This window comes from Elaeis guineensis, chromosome 1 (genome assembly GCF_000442705.2).
Source record: "Elaeis guineensis isolate ETL-2024a chromosome 1, EG11, whole genome shotgun sequence".
Classification (NCBI taxonomy): Eukaryota; Viridiplantae; Streptophyta; class Magnoliopsida; order Arecales; family Arecaceae; genus Elaeis; species Elaeis guineensis.
In genome coordinates, this window is record NC_025993.2 from 115,545,295 (window position 1) to 115,564,080 (window position 18,786).

The window sequence follows — 18,786 nt, forward strand, 5'->3', positions numbered from 1 at the left end:
CTAAAGATAATAGCTTGTCTAAATTTAAGCAGATGAAGTCATTCTAATCTGTACTTGGTTCTTTTGCAGGGTTTCTGGAGGTCGGATATTGATGAACCGCCCAGGAGCAAGGCTAGGTCTCGTGGCATATTGGATCTTCTTGCATCTATGGCTATCAAGCACCATTTTATAACATTGCAGAGTTGCAGCTCCCATTTATAGCTGCAAATCGTACCATAAAATGTATAATTATGGTTTTTTTATTCTATATTACTTTTTTTTTTTTACATGTTGTCTTTAGGTCATTCATTCATTTTTCTCTCATCCACTTAAATCTGAGTTCAATCATTCATTTGATATCAGATTCAATATCATTCTTGAGTAGATTCGAGTTGGGAGGCAATGCTTTGGTGACATGTAATGGTGATTTACTCATGGTTCTGGCAACCACTCTATATCTGATGCTGAAGTCAAACGTCTGGACTCCGATGTTGGCTTGGAAAAATATCAGGTAGGCAACATGGGTGAGACAAGGCCTCTCAGTCATAGAGGTCCTGACCAGGTCTTTAGCTTAACCATGTCAGGCAAATGGACTGCATCTCCATGCAAACATGTATAACTCCATAAGGGTTTGAAACAGTTCTGTGGTTTGTCTACCAATCTGATTCCCCTGAGTGAATCGGATGGACTTGTCTCGTATCGCAAACCTGACAGCAAAAATAAACTAGTCCAGTCCAAACCTTCTGAAACCCTACTAAAACTAGAACTCAGTTAAAGGGACAAAGAACACCCTTAATCATTTTAAATATTGTGTACCAATCTTACGTATAACGGCTAGTTGATGATTGTCTACACGTTATAAACGACACAAAAGTAATCCAATTCAATCTACGGGTTTCCTACGGGTTTTTGTTCAAGCTATACCAGAAGGGATTTGTCTCTTTGGAATCCTCCGGAATGATTGAGCCTCCCATTGGAGAGCATCTATCTTCAAGAAGCTCTGGTTCATGGATCCAATGATATAAATACCTTCGGCCAATGTTGATATGTAAACATAATGATGTAGATTTCCATCAAACTAGAATCGATGCTTTAGTTAATGGATGCTTCGGCTTCGTAAAACATTTACAAACGCATATCTTGCTCTGGAGTTTCGACTTTGCCTATTGGTGCCAGATAAAGTTGTTGCAGTTATCAATGACCAGTTTCTGATGAACAAGATCCTTCCACTGCAAACACGACTCTTTCCAATATTATTCTGCTTTCTGTGCAAAGCATCAATGCCCTGCATTTCAATCTCACAAATTCAACCTGCCTGCTTGGCCCCACTTTTGAGAAATTGCCACTGGAAGCACAGCTCCAGAAGAACAAATCTGCTCACGGTATTGCCTTTGCTTTTTTCAATATACAACTAGAATAAAAACATCCCCACCATATGACAGAATAATGGCTCATATCATGTCAAAATAAAGATGGCAGGTAATGTAGCACATCCTACATATTAGAGGGTCTCATATCTTAGTTGGCAACTATAGATGCTGTCTTTGAAGCTGTTTGTGGGACTCCATAGCCACATCAGGAGTGTCACATTTGAATGACATATCTCAGAGTTCAGTTAGGAAAAGCAGTGTTCAGTTGTAATTAGGACACTTTAAATATTGGTAACTAAAAAAAAAAAAAATCGTACGCAATAAGCAGCATCATGCAAGTCAAATGTGACAGCAATTCCACAGAAGGAAATCTACCGCATTATAGCTCTCAAATAAGTTGTAGCTACAAAAAAGGACAAGCCTAAAGAGGCTAGTGCGGTATGTTTCGAAAGGACTGTAGTGTGATGTCCAAATGCCATGACAAATCTGGCATCCTATCTCAAATTCACCTTCTCCCGAGGAGCGTCAGCTAGCATTAGGTTCTGATGTTTCTGGTGAAAGCTCGAGTGAAACAGGGCAGTGGTCACTTCCGTAAAAACCTGCAGCAAAAAGAAGAAAAAAGAAATGCTGGCTTATATCATTAGATCAGTACATCAAATCAAATAGCTATGTAGAAAACCTGTAAAATGCATACAATATCGACCAAAAGTTTGTTATGTGGTGCAGGTCAGATAGAAAACAAATAAAAATAATTTCTGGGAAATGGATAGATAGAATGTTGCAAAAAATTAGAGGCCAAGGATATTGACAGGTGATAGATTAAATGCTTGTAAAGGAAGCAGCAGTTGTGGACATGAAACGTACATAATGAATATCAATTAACGGAAGATTTGATACAAAGCTTGCGAAGGCTCAAGTGGTAGCATGGCAAAAACATATAAAAAAAACATGATGAGCACTTGGTGACTGATCCAATGTGACTTGAGTACATATATGCATATAACTTATAGAAGAAGAAACAAGAGATGAACAAGCAAACATAAGAAAGTGATACCAACGAACATTGACCTAGTTGCTGTACTGAGCTGTACCGTCCAGTAAGGTGCATACTGTAATGTACAGGTAAGGTATCGGTACAGGATGGGGGCTCGATTTGGGACTACACCAGCACATGCTACAGCTCTTATCTCACCTCCGGCAGCATACCATAAGTCTGCACACCCCCTTGATGTATCAACCTCTACCATACCAGTAAGCTACTGGTACAATTGTCAACAAATGTCTATTATATCTAGGTGCAAGGTTCAAACATTCTTGATTTCTGTTTCGGTTTTGGCTTGATGCAACGAGTTAGTAGTTTTGGTAGCAGCACTTGCAATAGTTTTGACCAAAAGAGGGGCAAAAAGAACAAAGTAGTGGATTAAATCTTAAAAATAAATAAACAAATTAGATATCATTTAAAGTTTAAGTTTCTTTGGGACCCCTGGCCTCGAAAAAATATGGTAGTTTTGACGGTTTTAGATTGAAACAACTAAAATATTGTCTTTTGGAAGCTATTAAATGAAAGAAACATGTTTCACCATCATTTGATTGTCATATATAATTTTAAATTTACTATATACCACATGACAACCATAATAACTCAGAATTAAGTTGAATCTCTAATAAGTCATTTAAGATTGTCAGAAGAATCCGATAATTAAGATAGGATGATATGGAGAAAACATAGGGATTTAAAGTGAATCAATTACATTGAAGATGTAGAAGAATATGATTTTGGTGATCATGCACATCATAAGAGAACTAGATTGTAAAAGTTATTGTAACATTTGAAGTTCCCGATGGACATTATCTGTATCTATTCCACTGCTTATGCATAAGTCATGTAAGACGGAAATTTTGCGAAATGAAGTTATTGAAAAAGGATTTTACCAAAAAATTAAACCTGACATAAGGAGGATTTATTTGAAACATTGGTATACAGATAAATGTGATAGAGAGCATCAAAAAGTATTGGCAAGAAGAGATTGAAGGATTTACAATCAGATTAAATGTGAACAAGTGTTCCAAGAATCATAAAATTTGGTTAATTAACTATTTATAAAAATATTAAGAATTAAATAACTTCTAATGAGTGAGAAGAAAAATCATAAAATTGCATCGTTGGTCAAATAAACTTATGGGTTACCCATGATGGCAAAACTTACAAGGATCCCCAGACCAAGTTCTATTTACGTTAGCACAAACATGGGACTATTTTTTTCCCTGAAGGAACTGACATAGACAGAAGAGAAAGAATGGTCACATGGTTTCTATTAAACTCTTAGAAAATTCCCAATGAAGAAAACTATGTTAAATGGGTAAGACTAAAATTGTCATCATGTTCGAAGGGGGAGCTATGAGCGTAAGAAATAATTATGGTGAGGTTGGATGTTAAATTTGATTATGGTCAAAAGCTTTAAAGGAAACAATTTATAAGGAAGACTTGAAAGAGAAATTTGAAGTGCAAGGAGATAAGAGCAATATGACAACCAACCAAAGATGATGGTCAGGAACACCCTACCATGAATTTAAAATCCGGTAGGTTGGCATGGTCAGCATCATACAAATCCAACACAAAACAGGCACCGCTATGGGTTGAGATGCCAAAACCATCAATACTAGTATGGACCACTCCATACTGATCTATACTGGGGCGCACCCAGTATTGTACTGACTGTACCAGCTGGTATCAAGGTTTTTCATTCTTCTTGATGCCGTCGGTTCAATACATACCATTTTAAAACCTTGTACCCCACTAATGATAATTTTACGATTTCTGACACACACACACACACACACACATATATATATATATATGTCTATAAAATACATAGGCAATAAGACAAAGATGAAGACTTATGAAATAGCATTGACTATTGAGCATGGTGGATTAACCATACATACTATCAATAAGAAGGTGCTATGATGTATGCTTCTTGCAGATGATTGTGTTTTTTTTTAAAATGATGCTAAGGCTCAATGCTGGACTTAAAATACAGACAAAAATTTTGATGGATACCAATTAACAAAATAAGCAGAATTTAAGCAAATATCAGAAAAACAATTTACTGGAAACAAAAATGAGAAACCAACAAAATTGATCACCAAGCATACCCTAATATGAACATTTTCAATATTAGCTGGTCTATAATCTGTAGGCAAATGTGCGTGTGTGTGTGTGTCAGAGAGAGAGAGAGAGAGAGAGAGAGAGATCACATAGCATTAAGCAGGTCAAACAAACAAGAGGAGTGCCATCCGTGTTCTGTATTTAAAAGGGATCTTCAGATCATGTGATGCAAATGCACACATTCATATTTGGGATGTTAAATGGAGAAAGGGATCTTCAGATCATGTGTTGCAAATGTGCAAATTCATATTGGGGACGTTAAACTCTGATCATATAATACAAACATGATAGAGATGAGAATGTCATGGATGATGTGGTGAAATCAAAGAGCATATGATAAAAACAAGTCTAACATTAAGTTTAAAAATTGCATATGATAACAAAAATAGAAAACCGCCTGAGATGGTGCGTGCTTTTGCAAGAGAAGAGCTACTAGAGAGAGAGACTCAGATGAAAGGGGCAGTAATGATTTGAGAATAGCATGGACAAAAACTGCACTAAATAATAGAAAAAGTATGCATTCACAGAGGATGTATAGTTTAACAGAAGAAATCTTAGTACTGGGAGCTGCATGAGGTCTAGAATATTGTACTTTTGGACAACTTGACTCCTGGTCATTTGTTTTCACTGACATTTTACCATTCATCATTTACCACATTTCATCTGATGTGTGGTCCCAGACAGACAGTGAGGCCTGTTTCTATGCGCAGTTATGCATGTTTTTTACACAATGCACGGGATGGGAACCAGCTAAATGACCATTGAGACAGAGTCCAGGAATAAAATGCCCAGTCAACAGGGCCTAAATGTTAAATGGCACTCCAAGGGCCTAAGTTACCCGAAAATTTTGAAGTGCAGGTCCTGCAGGATATTGTTATTTTACCTTCTAGTTCAATTCCATGCCCATGCAAATCGCATGCAACAATCCTGTCCTTAAGCTGTTCTGAAACCACAAAATAATCAATCCGCATTCTCTTGCCTCGGTACCTAAAACACAAAATAACCAAATATTTTTCAAGAATATAAGGAAAAATTTGTAAGTTTAACATTTAAACAAAGAGAAAGATTGTGGACAACTTTAGACACTAGATGATATTTACTTAGTCAGCCACATTATAAAGTTGCTTCAAGGAAATGGCATAAAGACCCCTTAAAAAAAAAAACAAACAAAAGAACAAAGAAACAGTCACAATTGTCTTGTGGCATTGTCCAATGCTTGCAAAAAACTCTAATTTCTTAGATCTGAATCAGAAGTTCACTACACAAAGCCCTATGATGCAACCTCAGCACCAGAAATATGAAAACACCTGCTGCAACCAACAGACATATTGATAAATGCAATCAAAAAATGAATAAAATAGAAAGGATGCAGACCATCTTACTTGCCAATGGGGTTACCAGACCAGGAAAAGCCACGTTCCATGTCCTTTTCCTTGTGAAGAAATCTGTAAGCATCTATCAGCTTTCCTCTGTAAGGCATTTTATTGTAGCACTCAGATATCCGTAGGGGCCCAAAACTTGCAAAAGCTTAATGATACTAAACCATAAAACCTTAAAGTAAAATTACAATGCCATTTGTTGGGTAAAGTACATCAACTATGGACTTCTGCAAGCACAAAACAAGGACAAAATTAAGTTAACAACAGAAAAGGCTTTGTTTAGAATGTAAACCCATTAAGTGTGACCTATGATAGAAATGCTTTTCCACCCATAATTTTTCTGGAGAAATTCAAACCCTTAAGTTGTGCACAAATTTATGCAGAGAGCCAGTGTTCACTACGTCCAAAGAACCACAATGACCCAAGTGCCATCCACTGTGGGAAAAATTAACAATAACATTCAGTTATGTAATTTCTGTTGCTTAAAGGTTTCCCGTTTGTCCCAAATCAAGGACTATGGGATTTACAAGTAGCTTTTTTCTCTTTGGGGTGGATGATATGAATATAAATAGGTCTAGTGAGAAAACATACTTCTTTTTGGTGCTGAAGGTTCTTCAGACATGAATCAATAATTAATAAGTAAAAAGATTGATTATCCAATTCAATATAAGACATGTAAAATACTATCGGAGCACTAAAACAGATGAGCATAGTCTATCAATAATACAGGATCTGACATGAATTTTGAATTTTTAATTGAACAACAATAAAAGATTTTGTCATATTCACTCACTGGGACAGTATTTTGGAGAAACGGTCCCTCTCTGCTAAGGTAAACCCTGGCTGTCCACAGTCCTGCACCAGCATACGTACCTTTAGTTTCAAAGCTTCCATTGACTGGTTTACTGCGAAGTGGACAAGTATCAAAAAGAAAGGTAACATAAATTTAAAACCCCAAACATGTTGCTTAAATCTTAAAAAATACCAAATGGGGAGAGGAACTCATAGCTTTTGACTACCAAAACAGCCTTCAGCCAAGATTAAATAATCTTAGCCATCAAATTTATGCTATCATGAAATTTACAATTGAATCTCTTCTAAAAAAGTAAAATAAGTTTAAGACTTTAAGCAAAAAATGATTAGAGGAATAACTATTAATATCTTTATTATTTCTAAATGATGTTAGAATGTAAGTCAGTGCTATGATTTGGATACTTGTTTGTCATTACAATTTCATGATTGTAGCAGATGAAACTTTATCTAGTAGCTGTTATGGCACCTCACATCACAGAAAATACTGCGATATAAACACATGGAATGATGGCCTAAGGCATAAGTAAAAAATGTACATAAGAAAATCCAAATGGATTAAGGGAAAAGAAAAGAAGGATAATAAGAACAAATAAGTGAAAAAAAACTAAAAAATTTAAACAAGCAAATGATAAGGAAAGATAAAAAAAATAAGAGAGCAGAAAAAAAGGACCAAAAAACTACGGCAAGTCATTGAGAATAAGACAGCAGAATCAACTGATTCATACTACTGGAACTTGCAGGACTGAAAAAAGGCAAACATAAATCTTTCTTTGAGCTTAATACTTTTAATAGATGGTATATCAAGATAATATCAGACTTTTTGACCATATAAAGATACAAGATAATGTCATGTTTTTTTCGACCATATAAAGATACTTCATGGTTATTATTGATCAATAAATATAACGATCTATTTACAAACTCAATGATTCTTGTGCATTCTCACAATTTATTTATTTATTACTTGTTTGTTTATTTTTACATGCTCAAAACCATCACCCTTGGATGTAACAGGTGCAGCAATAATGCATAAAAGATGGACGTGAACTTTCCAGCTTGCATGTGAACAATAAAATTCTTACCCTTGCATCTGGAGGAGTGTACCCATTGAGCTTTGCATTGCTGAAAAAATCGGGATGGCTCACATCAATATCTTCATGGCTGCAAACAGTGACAAATATTGCAAGAAATGTGAATTTTAGAAGAGGAATGATGTCAAACTAGATGTATTGAATACCAAGTAAAAAAAAGGTAGGACAAACTTGGAAACATCAATTTTCTTTATAGATTAAGATCTACTAAAATTTTGAGCTAAAGACATACAAGCAGCTAATTCTGGTAAAAGGTAAGAGTTGTACCTTATTACCATGGCATTAAAACAATTAAGAGAAAGAACAATAAAATACTAGGTTGCAGGAGAAAAACAAAAAGCAAGTCAAACAAGAAAATGATCTAAAGCACCAACATGTAGATGTATATGAATTGCATTGAGAAAGGCCCTTGATTTGCTGGTGCTGCTCAAGGTACACACCTGTATAACAGATGAATGGGGAGTGTTCAGAGGGGAAGGCAGCAGGTCTTTGTGTAGGACTCCCACCATAAGAAGGTCAGAAACATCATGAGCCTGGTTATGGGCATGCATGTTTCTTTAATGTCCATTGATTTTGTACTTAGTGTTTATGAAAACAAATTGGGATGAGGGTGCAAAGAAACTGAAGATATAGATCAAAAGAAAAGAAAATGAGTGGGAAGATAAATGTCGATATTTTTCCATTGCAATGATGTAATCCATCTCACTGACAGTTGCTGTATCTACATTCTACCACACCATGATTAGTGATTGCAAAAGGGAAGAAGAGATGTAGAATTGCCCAAGCCAAATGAGATCATACACAGCAGACAAACCTCCCCTTCCTTGCCTCTCCCTTTAAGCACCTTCTTTAAGAGTCATGGACATGGTGATCCTCACATGTTGAGAAGAACGAAACATCATATATGTCTTGGCACCAAAATAGCAATACAACTGATAAATAAGCACGTGTACAGACTGAATATGGGTGGATATTTTATGGGTAGGGAGGTGAATGAATGAAACCCTGTTGGCAGTAAATCAGAAAATGTTTTGTAGAATGCCTTACTAGTTGTATTTTAAAACAGCTAAATGAGATCCCTACCAAAAAAAAAAAGCTATGACATTACCATAACTCTCTTTTATTTTTAAGGCAATACAATGGCACCCAAGAACGAAAGAACTCATGAATTATTTGTGATCCCACAAAGCATAACTACATGCAACTACTGCATAATGATTAAACCAAATTTCAGTTTTTTGATGATACTTATGGTTTTAAAGGCAAGTCATGTATATGGCCACCAAACCAAGTGATAAAAAAAAGAACCCAAGAAGTTTAGCCAAATGTTAGGTGTAACATAAACAGGAACACCAGAATTAAGATGCTAGGTTAAATAAGTTAGGTTCATTTCAAAAACCATGTATCATGGGCTAAAACAATAACATTGCACCTAAACATTATGTAAAACTACCATGAATAAAGATATGTTTGAAGGCTTAAAGCTCATAGAGCAAGGGTCGGGAAAATAGATGCAGGTGGAAACAGTAGGGAAAAAAATTAATAAAAAAGATGGTTCCTGTTGAGCATCCTGTTACCTAACATTGAGGTCTCCACACCAAATCAAAGGCTTCTCCAGCTGTAGAACAAAGTCAAGCATTCTTTGATCCCATTTTCTTCTTCTTTGAAATGAATTTTCATCATCCTTCCAACCATTGTTTGGTACATATGTATTTAGCAAGAAATATGACTCAAATTCAGCAATAATCACCCGACCATCTGGTTCATGCTTTGAAGCTGCCAATAAAGAAATATATATGAGTGATTTTCCCATCACACTGGGATGATAGACAAATAACTAGAAAAGGCATACATAGGAAAAGAGAACTCCATAGAATAAGAAATATTTATTTTCATGATAAGTTGATAAGATACAACAAAGAAATATTTGCTGACAAAATTCAATCTTCACATGCCGAAAATTCTTACAAGCAGCAGCACCAGGGGAACAATCCTTCTTATCATTAATCTTCTAACCAAGTTCCACTGGATACACAAAGAAATAATCAACATTTTGAATGTATAACCGCCACTATCACCCCAACTAGGAATATTTTATTACACCAAAACAAACTAGGAATATTTTTCTCCATACCACTTAGCATGGATTTTCATTTCCAGTGGTATGTCCAAACTTAGCATGGGTTTCATATTCACTGGTATGTCCAATGGAACTCGAGATATCTGTTGATTTACTTAGTGCACACCTATGTCCTAATTTATCATTTGAAAACATCAAATTGAACTGCCATATCTCCATAGAGTCTTCTAGCTTTTCAAGTAGCAACTTTGTCATATCCATATTGCAATTACCTAACTTGATATATGATAACACCCACGGCTTTAAATCCCGTGAAATGTGGGAGTCCCGGTTTCCACATCGAATGGGGCACCCCATGTCCCTCCCCATCCTGGTCGAGCATCTTGGTACTTTCTTGGGACATTGATTTTATATTCTTTTATTTTTTTTTCTTTTTCATACATATTTGAACTTCAAAAGTAACATGACTAAGATAAATTGGCCTATTTAGTATACTCTTAGGTCCAAAGCTCTGTAAATGGAAATATGATTATCTGAATATTTCCCAATAAACCATATTTCAAAATTATACAAAATGGATTCATGAGTTTAAGATGAACATATCAAACTCGCTACAAATCTCATGTGGGATGTCTAGGATGCTCATATGCATCTGGGTCCCATTCATAATTAGGTCCTTGAATATGATGTCGGCTTGAAAACTGAGCTCATCCCTGTTGCTCATCCTATGTCTCGTACTGTTCGGGATAACCCTCTTGCTAGTACATCAAGCAAGAGATTAGCCATCCCTGCTCATGGTAATGAGAGGAAGCACCATGCTGTACTTGGAATGTATCCGTATAAAGGTAGATATAGTTTGCACCTCTCAGAATATGACAATTGAAGGCATGCATTTGAATCATATGTAGAAGGGGAAGGGCCACAATATGCACTCTATCTGATATAGCAATGAATCCTGCTCTAATTGATGATGATGACAGCCTAACTTGCTCAAACTTCAGCTTGCACCTCTAAGCTTCTTGCTCCATCAATGCCATTAGCTCCAACTATTGCCGACATCAATGTTCCTCGGTCATCTATAAATCCTCAAAATGATCTAGAATATCAGCGGACTATTTGCCTCGTCCTACAACAATTCTTCCCCGCACACCCCCTGAGGGCCCCCCAACCTTTTCTCTTATAAGTTAGCAACCCTTCCTCACCTTGATATCTAGATCTCGGGTTTGGCTCCATGGTCTCAGTCCTATGTAGGATAGGTGAACTCTGCCTCCCAAGTAAATGGACTAACCCATCTGCCTTACCACCACCTCTACCCTAACCACCATGATCATCAAATCCATCATCACTCAAGCTTTCATTTCAAGGAAGTGACATTGATTATGATATACAGACTTGAGTCACTACCCTATTAGTAATGATGATGAGTAAATACTATTGAGGTGGAGAATACAACTTATTGGGTTACAAATTTAAAGATCAAGTGTATTGTAAGGTTATTATTAATTCTTTTTCTAAAATAATTATCATCAAAACACCATAAATTCTGGTAAAAATTATAATTAAAGAAAGATTTTTTTTTATCAAGCTGAAAGCAAGTTTCACAAAAGCAGAGCTGATATTAAAAACCTAAGGACATCAAATTCTCAAATGGCAGAAATTGAAAACACAAAGTCAACTCATGACTGTCTACCTGTTCGATTTAGGGAGAATGAAACCTTTTTTGGCTGAAATTGCTTTTTCACAAATAAAGCAGTCCCCCCATACTTGGAATCTGAAAGAGACCACCATACTTGATAAGTTTTGAAAGGAGGACTTGATAGAGCACGCATCAGCACCTATATAGATTTGGAAAAACAGCCATGTGTTAACAAGTTGTAGTTGGAATTATGAGAATTAGGACCCTGAATGCATGTGTGAAATAAACTAGTTTTCAATGCACCATAACAAATGCAAGATTAATTGTGTCTGAAGCAACTTTTGAAATGCTGATTGTACCACCTTATACCACATGTTGTTTCCACCTTGTATTGTGCATCATATTGACCCGTATCAAGCCATATCCAAACAAGGGCATCATCTGCGCTACCAAAGGATAAGTTGATATGGGTGCGTTCTGCACGCCATACCAGTAACCCACCAATATATTCCCAGAGCAGAAGACACTCCATCAATGCAAATGCACATCTGATAACATGACATGACAAAGATACCTACTAGTGGACCTACTCGCACACCTACACCCACACCCAAAAAACATTCATTGTATAAATTCCAAGCCCACATTTCTTTTGACCACCTATTTGCACCCATTTCCATATTCACCAATTCTTGCATCGATTCTTCCACAATATTAGATCCATGCAGACGCACATGTGCATGTAAGCATGCGCGCACACCCATCCAATACACACCTCACTCGCATCCTAACCTAGAACTGTTAGAAACCATATAGATTGCACCCACATAGATGGGATCATAAACCAACCCAACCCACCCAGCAACCCATCTTGGTAACTAACATGCCAGATTGCTTTTGGTCTCTCCTTTGCCACCCAGCACCTCTAGATATGGTGTTCTTGTGTTTGGCCCCCACATATATCATACCACCCATGCTAAAAGAAAAGCAAGATATCTTCTCATAACTACGTGATTTCTCCCTAAAAAAGAAAGCCCACATGCATTGGGTGAAAATGGTCTTTTGCATTCTGCATTGCACACCATGTCTGATTGCCCTTCATACACCAGCAATTTTACTAACATACTGCCAAAAAAGAAATAAGAGAAATCTGAAGCACCCTTCCACTATATAATCACCATAGCATATGTAAGACTCTAATCCTATCCCTTCAAACCCTATAATTCTATAGAACCACCGGTTGCCAATCCATCCTACTTCTCTCCCATTATATATAGGGCACTAGGCCCTAGCCAAAAATAAAAGAAGAAATTATGAAACTAGGGGAAGCTCTACCACTTTGGAGACCTAATACTAGCATAATAGCATTCTTCTCACCTACCTTCCAAATTCTTCATCCACCCTAGACTCAACCATTACATGAACCTTAAGTGCTTTCCAGTTTGATAAGTCATTTTTTTAACCATTTGTTATCAATAATCACTACTTTATACATCAAAACTTATTTTAAGATAATGTATATTTTCTTAGCTGCTAACATATTTCAGTCCACTAACACATGTAAAACCTATGGATTTGAGATCATTTAAAAATTTGATTTTTTTAACAACCAACCTTCCAATTATACTAATCTTACAGCAACCTAAAAAAAGAAAATGTAAAACTCCATGAATAATAGTTTTCAGGGGTTTTCAGGATTCACTAAAGTAGAAAATCATGAAAAGCTAATAAATTCTACTCAGTCCAGTGAAGTATAAAGCAACCAATTAAAGGTATTATCACCATCTAAAGGTTGAGTAATCCCATTCCCATTAATCAATCTATATGATCAAAGCCTCTCAAATACCATTATGACATCTTCTGACGATAAAAGTTGAAACAATTAGATGGATACTAGACAGACAGTCATACTTGTCTAATTCATGCACTCCAATATGCTGCTCGCCTATAGAGATAGGATGCCTGCACCCAACCATGGTCATTGACAATAATACATTAAGATTAACATTGCACACTAAATTCAGCAGGATTTTCAACTTTTTTCAATGACGTCATCTGCCCAATACTGCATGATCTAGTGCTCTTCTTGAGATTCTGAACTCAACAGACACCAACTTTGACGTTTGGTTGGACTATAACTTAAAACTAAAATGCACTAGATTGCTTTAAAAAACAAAAAAATCATGACACCAGGAAAGGATTTCTTAGATAAAAGGTTCTGTGGGCACCTTACCATTACATAAACAAAAGAACATTTGTCACTCCATATAATTGCCATTGCATTATCAAGACGACATAGGAAGAAACTTGCATGTTGTTTACCTATAGCCATTACAAAAGTAGCTAAAAATGAATAAGCCAAAGCAATGCTTACCTGTTTTTCCCCACGTGAAGAGCTTGTATCATCTTTCAATTCACCAGGATTTTTAGGTGCACCTTTGGACCCGGCAGCAGGCATTCGAACTTCCTACAAATGTCCATTTAGATGACATTAAAATCTAATCAAATCACTCGTCTAAAAATAAAGTCCGTGACCTGTGATACTGTGGCATACAACCCACCTAAGAATTGTATAGTAACAAAATGCTAGATTGACAAATAGATTGTGATGCTGTTCCAAACATCAGAAATCATCTTTCCCAGGCTTTGAAGTGTTAAAAGAATTTAACCGTGCTGATGTTTAAACCTTGCAACTTAAAAACATTCATCCATAGTTCCATAAATCTGGCAAGCATTATTAAATATATCCTCGTAAACATACCTTCTATATCTCATTTGGAAAAGAACTATTGAAAGATTCGTCCATGCAATATCCTCTTAAAGATACCTTCTATCTCACAATTGGAAAAGAACTATTTGAAAGGTTTGTCCTCACAATATGCATAGGATCTTGTGCCTTAGTTTACTTTTAATCAGCTATCATATGTCATTATAGAAACTGAATATGCAACCTACTTGGAAATGGTCATTCTCATGCTAATTTTGTTTTACAAATGCACACATGTTAAGGTTCATGTTTAATTTAAGTTCATTGCTACCAACATCAATCTTTAACAAACATGTCATGCATGACTTGTTTGGCTGATTGAAGCATGCTATTTACTGTTATAAAGGCTAAGGATCACTTGGCATGATATTCTTCTAAGAGAAGAAAGTTGTAATACCCACTCAAACAGCATTCCTTTTTCTAAAAGCATAAGATGTGGGGGTTTCTAAAAAGCAACAAAATGGGCTGAGAAGTTTGGTGGGAAAAAAGAGTCGGATGTTTCAAATTATTTTGACCTATTGGCAGGGTTGCAACTTGCAACAGTTGGAATCTTCAATTTGGTCATGTGGTGAGTGAAATTTTAGTTGGTAAAAATATTTCATCCTTCGACTTTGAAGTCAGAAATTTCAAGTGTTTTCCTTTTTCCTATTTTATGGGTAAGTCATCTATATATTTTTGGGCTAGATCTTGCCCTTCACAACTTCTTTCATGGAAGGTATACGATCTTTACCATGCCTTCTTTGAGTTAGGTCCATACTTTGTTAGGCTTTCATGTTAGGGGTAAGGTGGAAAGTCCTCCTTCAGATATAACACCTTAAACCATTTAATAGAACTGCAGTCAAAATAAGCATAGCTACATTTAGAACAAAATTAATCCATGCATCAAGACTTCATCTTCAATAAGAGGTAAGGCACAAAATCTGATTTTCACTCCTAAGTAAAAGCTAGAGATGAAGTCATTTAAGGAAAAGTAACAGATCAGGCAGCGTACAAATCTTAAATCTATTACCGGAATGAGCCAGCTGCTTACTGAAAGAAAAGAATACCTCCAACAACAAGACCACATTAAACATCCGAACTACAATGCAAGTTGACCAAAACATCAAATATCACAAGACTTTAACAAAATTGCTCTAGCCGCCAAAATTTCCTTGAAGCATCCTATCATCCTTGCCAGGCTAACCGACCCCAAAAAAATGCTAAGACCAACTTTCAACTCCTCCAAAAAAAAAAAATATATATATATATATATATTACGAGGCTCAGAGACTCCGTCCCATACCAAGACATCAGGCTAACAAGTAGGTCAGGTCTTTTAGAGCTCATTCATGAACACTTTGTCCGTTGCAAATCCACAAATTAGTTATTGGGCAACCAAAGCATAGCCAGTAACTCATTTCCCTCCAATGAAAATAAATAGACAATCCCTCACATCATATTCTTTGACTTCACACAAGTGCAGGATGTGAAATGCACATTATAAGATAGCTGGGCCTTCAAAGATTGAAAAATCATAAAGGCACACCCCTCTTTCTCCATCTTACCTCAAACTTTGTCTAATGAAATGCTCTTCTTGAGGACGTCTCATATTAAAGAGGGTGCACCTATTAAGATATATTCCAAATTGCCATCAGGGTCTGATGATGTGAGAGCACATCTGGAAAGGGATGACAAAATTGCCCTGGCAATAATGGAATTTGTGAATCACAAAGCACTCTGAGTTCGATATAAAATAAGTTTTAAACATATGAAATTATGAATTGTTTCTCTAACATTGATTCGAAGTATCCCGAGGCAACAAAGACAAAGCATTCAGACAAAACATAAGTACCCAAAAACCCATTCTGAAAATTTAAAAGAACTATGCCCAGAACCCTTACTCTTTGCTAAAAAAAGTAGGAAAAAAACTCTTAAACTTCGTAATTCAAATTAACAATAGAATCAAAAATTGGTCAAGGTTACCAATTTCCAGTAACAAAAGCCTCTCTAACATCACTTTGAAGTTATAAAAGAAGTAATAAAACACAAAGCCACAAAACAAGGCACAACATACACAAAAAAACCACTCTAAAGATCTCAATCTATATATAGAAGAACTATACCTAAAACCCTTATACTTTTCCTAAGATTTCAAGTCAGAGCAATTATTCAAACTGATCAAATGTTCCAATATCCAGTAATAAAAGATTCTCTAACATTGATTTGAAGTATCTTTAATCAATGTTTGAAACCAGAAACGCAAAGCATTAACAGACACAACACAATGTATACAAAAATCCACTGTAAAAGTTTAGGACTGTACCCAAAAACATTTCTATTTGTCTTTTTAAAAAAAAATGTGGGGCGGGGGATCTTAAACTAAGTATTCCACATCAACCTTAGAATCACAAATTAGTAGAGATTTCCAATTTCCAGTGACAAAAGCTTGTCTAACATCAATTAGAAGTTATAAAAGAAGCAACAAAGATAAATCCAACAAACAAAACACAAAAATAGACGAAAATCCTCCCTAAAAATCTAAATCCTTATGTACCCTAGCCCTTTCTTAAAAAAATTAAGGGAAAAGAAATATACATTAACATTATAACCAAAAATTTGTCTAGTTTTTCGATTTCCTAGTAACGAAAACTTCTGTAGCATTGATTTCAAGCTGCTTAAGTCAATAAAAGAAGAAACAAACACAAAGCCATGAAACAAAAAACGATGTACACAAAAAACCCACTCAGAAATCTAAACAAACTCTAACAACAAGACCAACATTAACATTACGTCAAAAATCGGTCAAGATTTCCAATTTCCAGTAACAAAAACCTCTCCACACAAATTCCTAGTCGTTTCAAGTCAATCAAAGAACCTACAACCACAAACCCATCAAAGAAAACACAATGTACACCAAACCCACCCTAAAATCCAAGAAAAAACTTAAAAAGAAAAACAAAACCCTTAAACCCACAGCAATCCACATTAACAATAGAGAGAAAGGGAGTTAGACGGTAGGGACCTGGATGCAGATGGCGTCGGGGTCGAGGAACTGGACGAATTTGGAGAACTCGGGCCAGTTGTTCTTGACGCGGAGAAGCAAACTGTTGGCATTCCACGTGAGGAACTTGAGCGGCTCCTTCTTCTCTGGTTTTCCTCCGGCTTCTCCCTCGCCCGCTGCTCCGGCGCTGCCTCCGTCGGCGGGAGCGGATGAAGAGGGAGCGGAGAGGGCGGGTTTCTTGAAGGAGCCCTCCTTCTCCACCGGCTTGAAGAACCGCTTCATGTTATGCCGAAGGCGAATGGGGAGGGAGGTTTTGGCTTCCGGAGAATTGCTGTCTCTCTTCGAAACTATGATCAGAAGTCGCGCTGTACTCGGAGGAAGCAGGGTTTGGAGGTTCGGAGCTCAAGGTTGGAGGTTGGAAAATATAACTCCTCTCTCTCGACCATTAAAGCTTTTGATTTCAATGATCCAGGCGTTAAAAAAAATAATAAAAGAAAAACATAGTGGTAAATTAGGAAAATATGATTAGCGAGTAAAGGTCAGTAATTCAGTATACTAGAAATTGAAATATCAGTTGAATATGATAAAGTAAACATATTCATCTTATTGATATTTTTATATTTTTTATTTAAAATTGGTGAAAGAAAGATTAGGAAACTTCAACTGAAATATAGATATGTTTTTAATCAAGATAATAAAAATTTTATATGTGTATAAATATATGAGCTTATTTATATAAATTATATATATATATATATATATATATATATATATATATATTTGATTTATATTTTTAAAAAATTAAATTGATAGATAAGCCCGTCTAGCTTGAGGCTTTTAATTTTATAGGATTCTAAAACTAAAATCTACGTATAGAAAACTTATTTATAGAATTTGTTTCGACGACCAACTATGCGGTGACTAGATGGTCGGCCTACTGCATGGTCACCAGCTCGTTTTCTTTGAAGTCTAATTTGATCTCTCATAGATAAAATTTTATTAAAATAGAAGATGTTGTATATATATATATAATATAAGATTAAAAAAATATTTTAAAATATTAAAATAATTAAATAAAAAATAAATTTTTATTTAAAAATTAATTATTTAAATTAATTTTTTAAAAAAATTTTCTTTGGAACAATGGCCACCTATGACTCTCCATCGTAACATAAAAAGGGGAGAACTGCCATGAAAGGTTTTTTTTTTTAAATAATATATATTTATTTTTTCATACCATATAGTTGAACACATGATTTTTTTTTTTTTTTGAAATAATTTTATCAATTTTGATGAATATATGAACATGTATATAATCATTTACATAACAAAATGTCAAGAGCTTTGTGGCGGTGGGGTGGGAAGTTGAAGTAGCCCTTAGGGTCTACGCATATTCATTCTATATGTGAAAGAGCATGTGCATAGAGTTATTAGGTGACCAAGTTGTACATCAATATGTATCTCTTATTTAGTTGAAATTTATATTGGTAAGTAATTACCTGATTAGAAAATGAGCAGAACA

General features: G+C 35.6%; 1 protein-coding gene across 3 annotated transcripts; it reads right to left on the reverse strand.

Annotated features, from left to right (window-relative positions):
• Positions 1-1,695: 1,695 nt before the first annotated feature.
• LOC105038732 (DNA-(apurinic or apyrimidinic site) endonuclease) lies at positions 1,696-17,704 on the reverse strand. Of its 3 annotated transcripts, XM_010914601.4 has the most exons (9): positions 17,286-17,703; positions 13,892-13,984; positions 11,572-11,716; positions 9,379-9,577; positions 7,793-7,871; positions 6,691-6,752; positions 5,901-5,987; positions 5,402-5,505; positions 1,696-1,948 (listed from the first exon to the last, which is right to left on the reverse strand). In XM_010914601.4, the coding sequence occupies exons 1-9, from the start codon at positions 17,544-17,546 to the stop codon at positions 1,875-1,877; spliced, it is 1,104 nt and encodes a 367-aa protein (XP_010912903.2). In that variant the 5' UTR covers positions 17,547-17,703; the 3' UTR covers positions 1,696-1,874. The 3 variants fall into 3 exon arrangements, with proteins under 3 accessions (XP_010912903.2, XP_029118462.2, XP_073116760.1); XM_029262629.2 differs by lacking the exon at positions 5,402-5,505 and having other exon boundaries at positions 17,286-17,704; XM_073260659.1 differs by lacking the exons at positions 1,696-1,948; positions 5,402-5,505 and adding an exon at positions 5,527-5,825 and having other exon boundaries at positions 17,286-17,704.
• Between the last annotated feature and the right edge of the window lie 1,082 nt (positions 17,705-18,786).

Bases quoted from the DNA above. Each gene is read 5' to 3' on its own strand.
- LOC105038732 (XM_010914601.4), bottom strand. From the start codon at position 17,546: ATGAAGCGGTTCTTCAAGCCGGTGGAGAAGGAGGGCTCCTTCAAGAAA. The intron at 5,988-6,690 runs GTGAGTGAATAT...AATGCCTTACAG, and splicing joins TTCTCCAAAATACTGTCCCA to AGGAAAGCTGATAGATGCTT. The intron at 5,506-5,900 runs GTAAGATGGTCT...TTTGTGTTTTAG, and splicing joins TCTGGTAACCCCATTGGCAA to GTACCGAGGCAAGAGAATGC.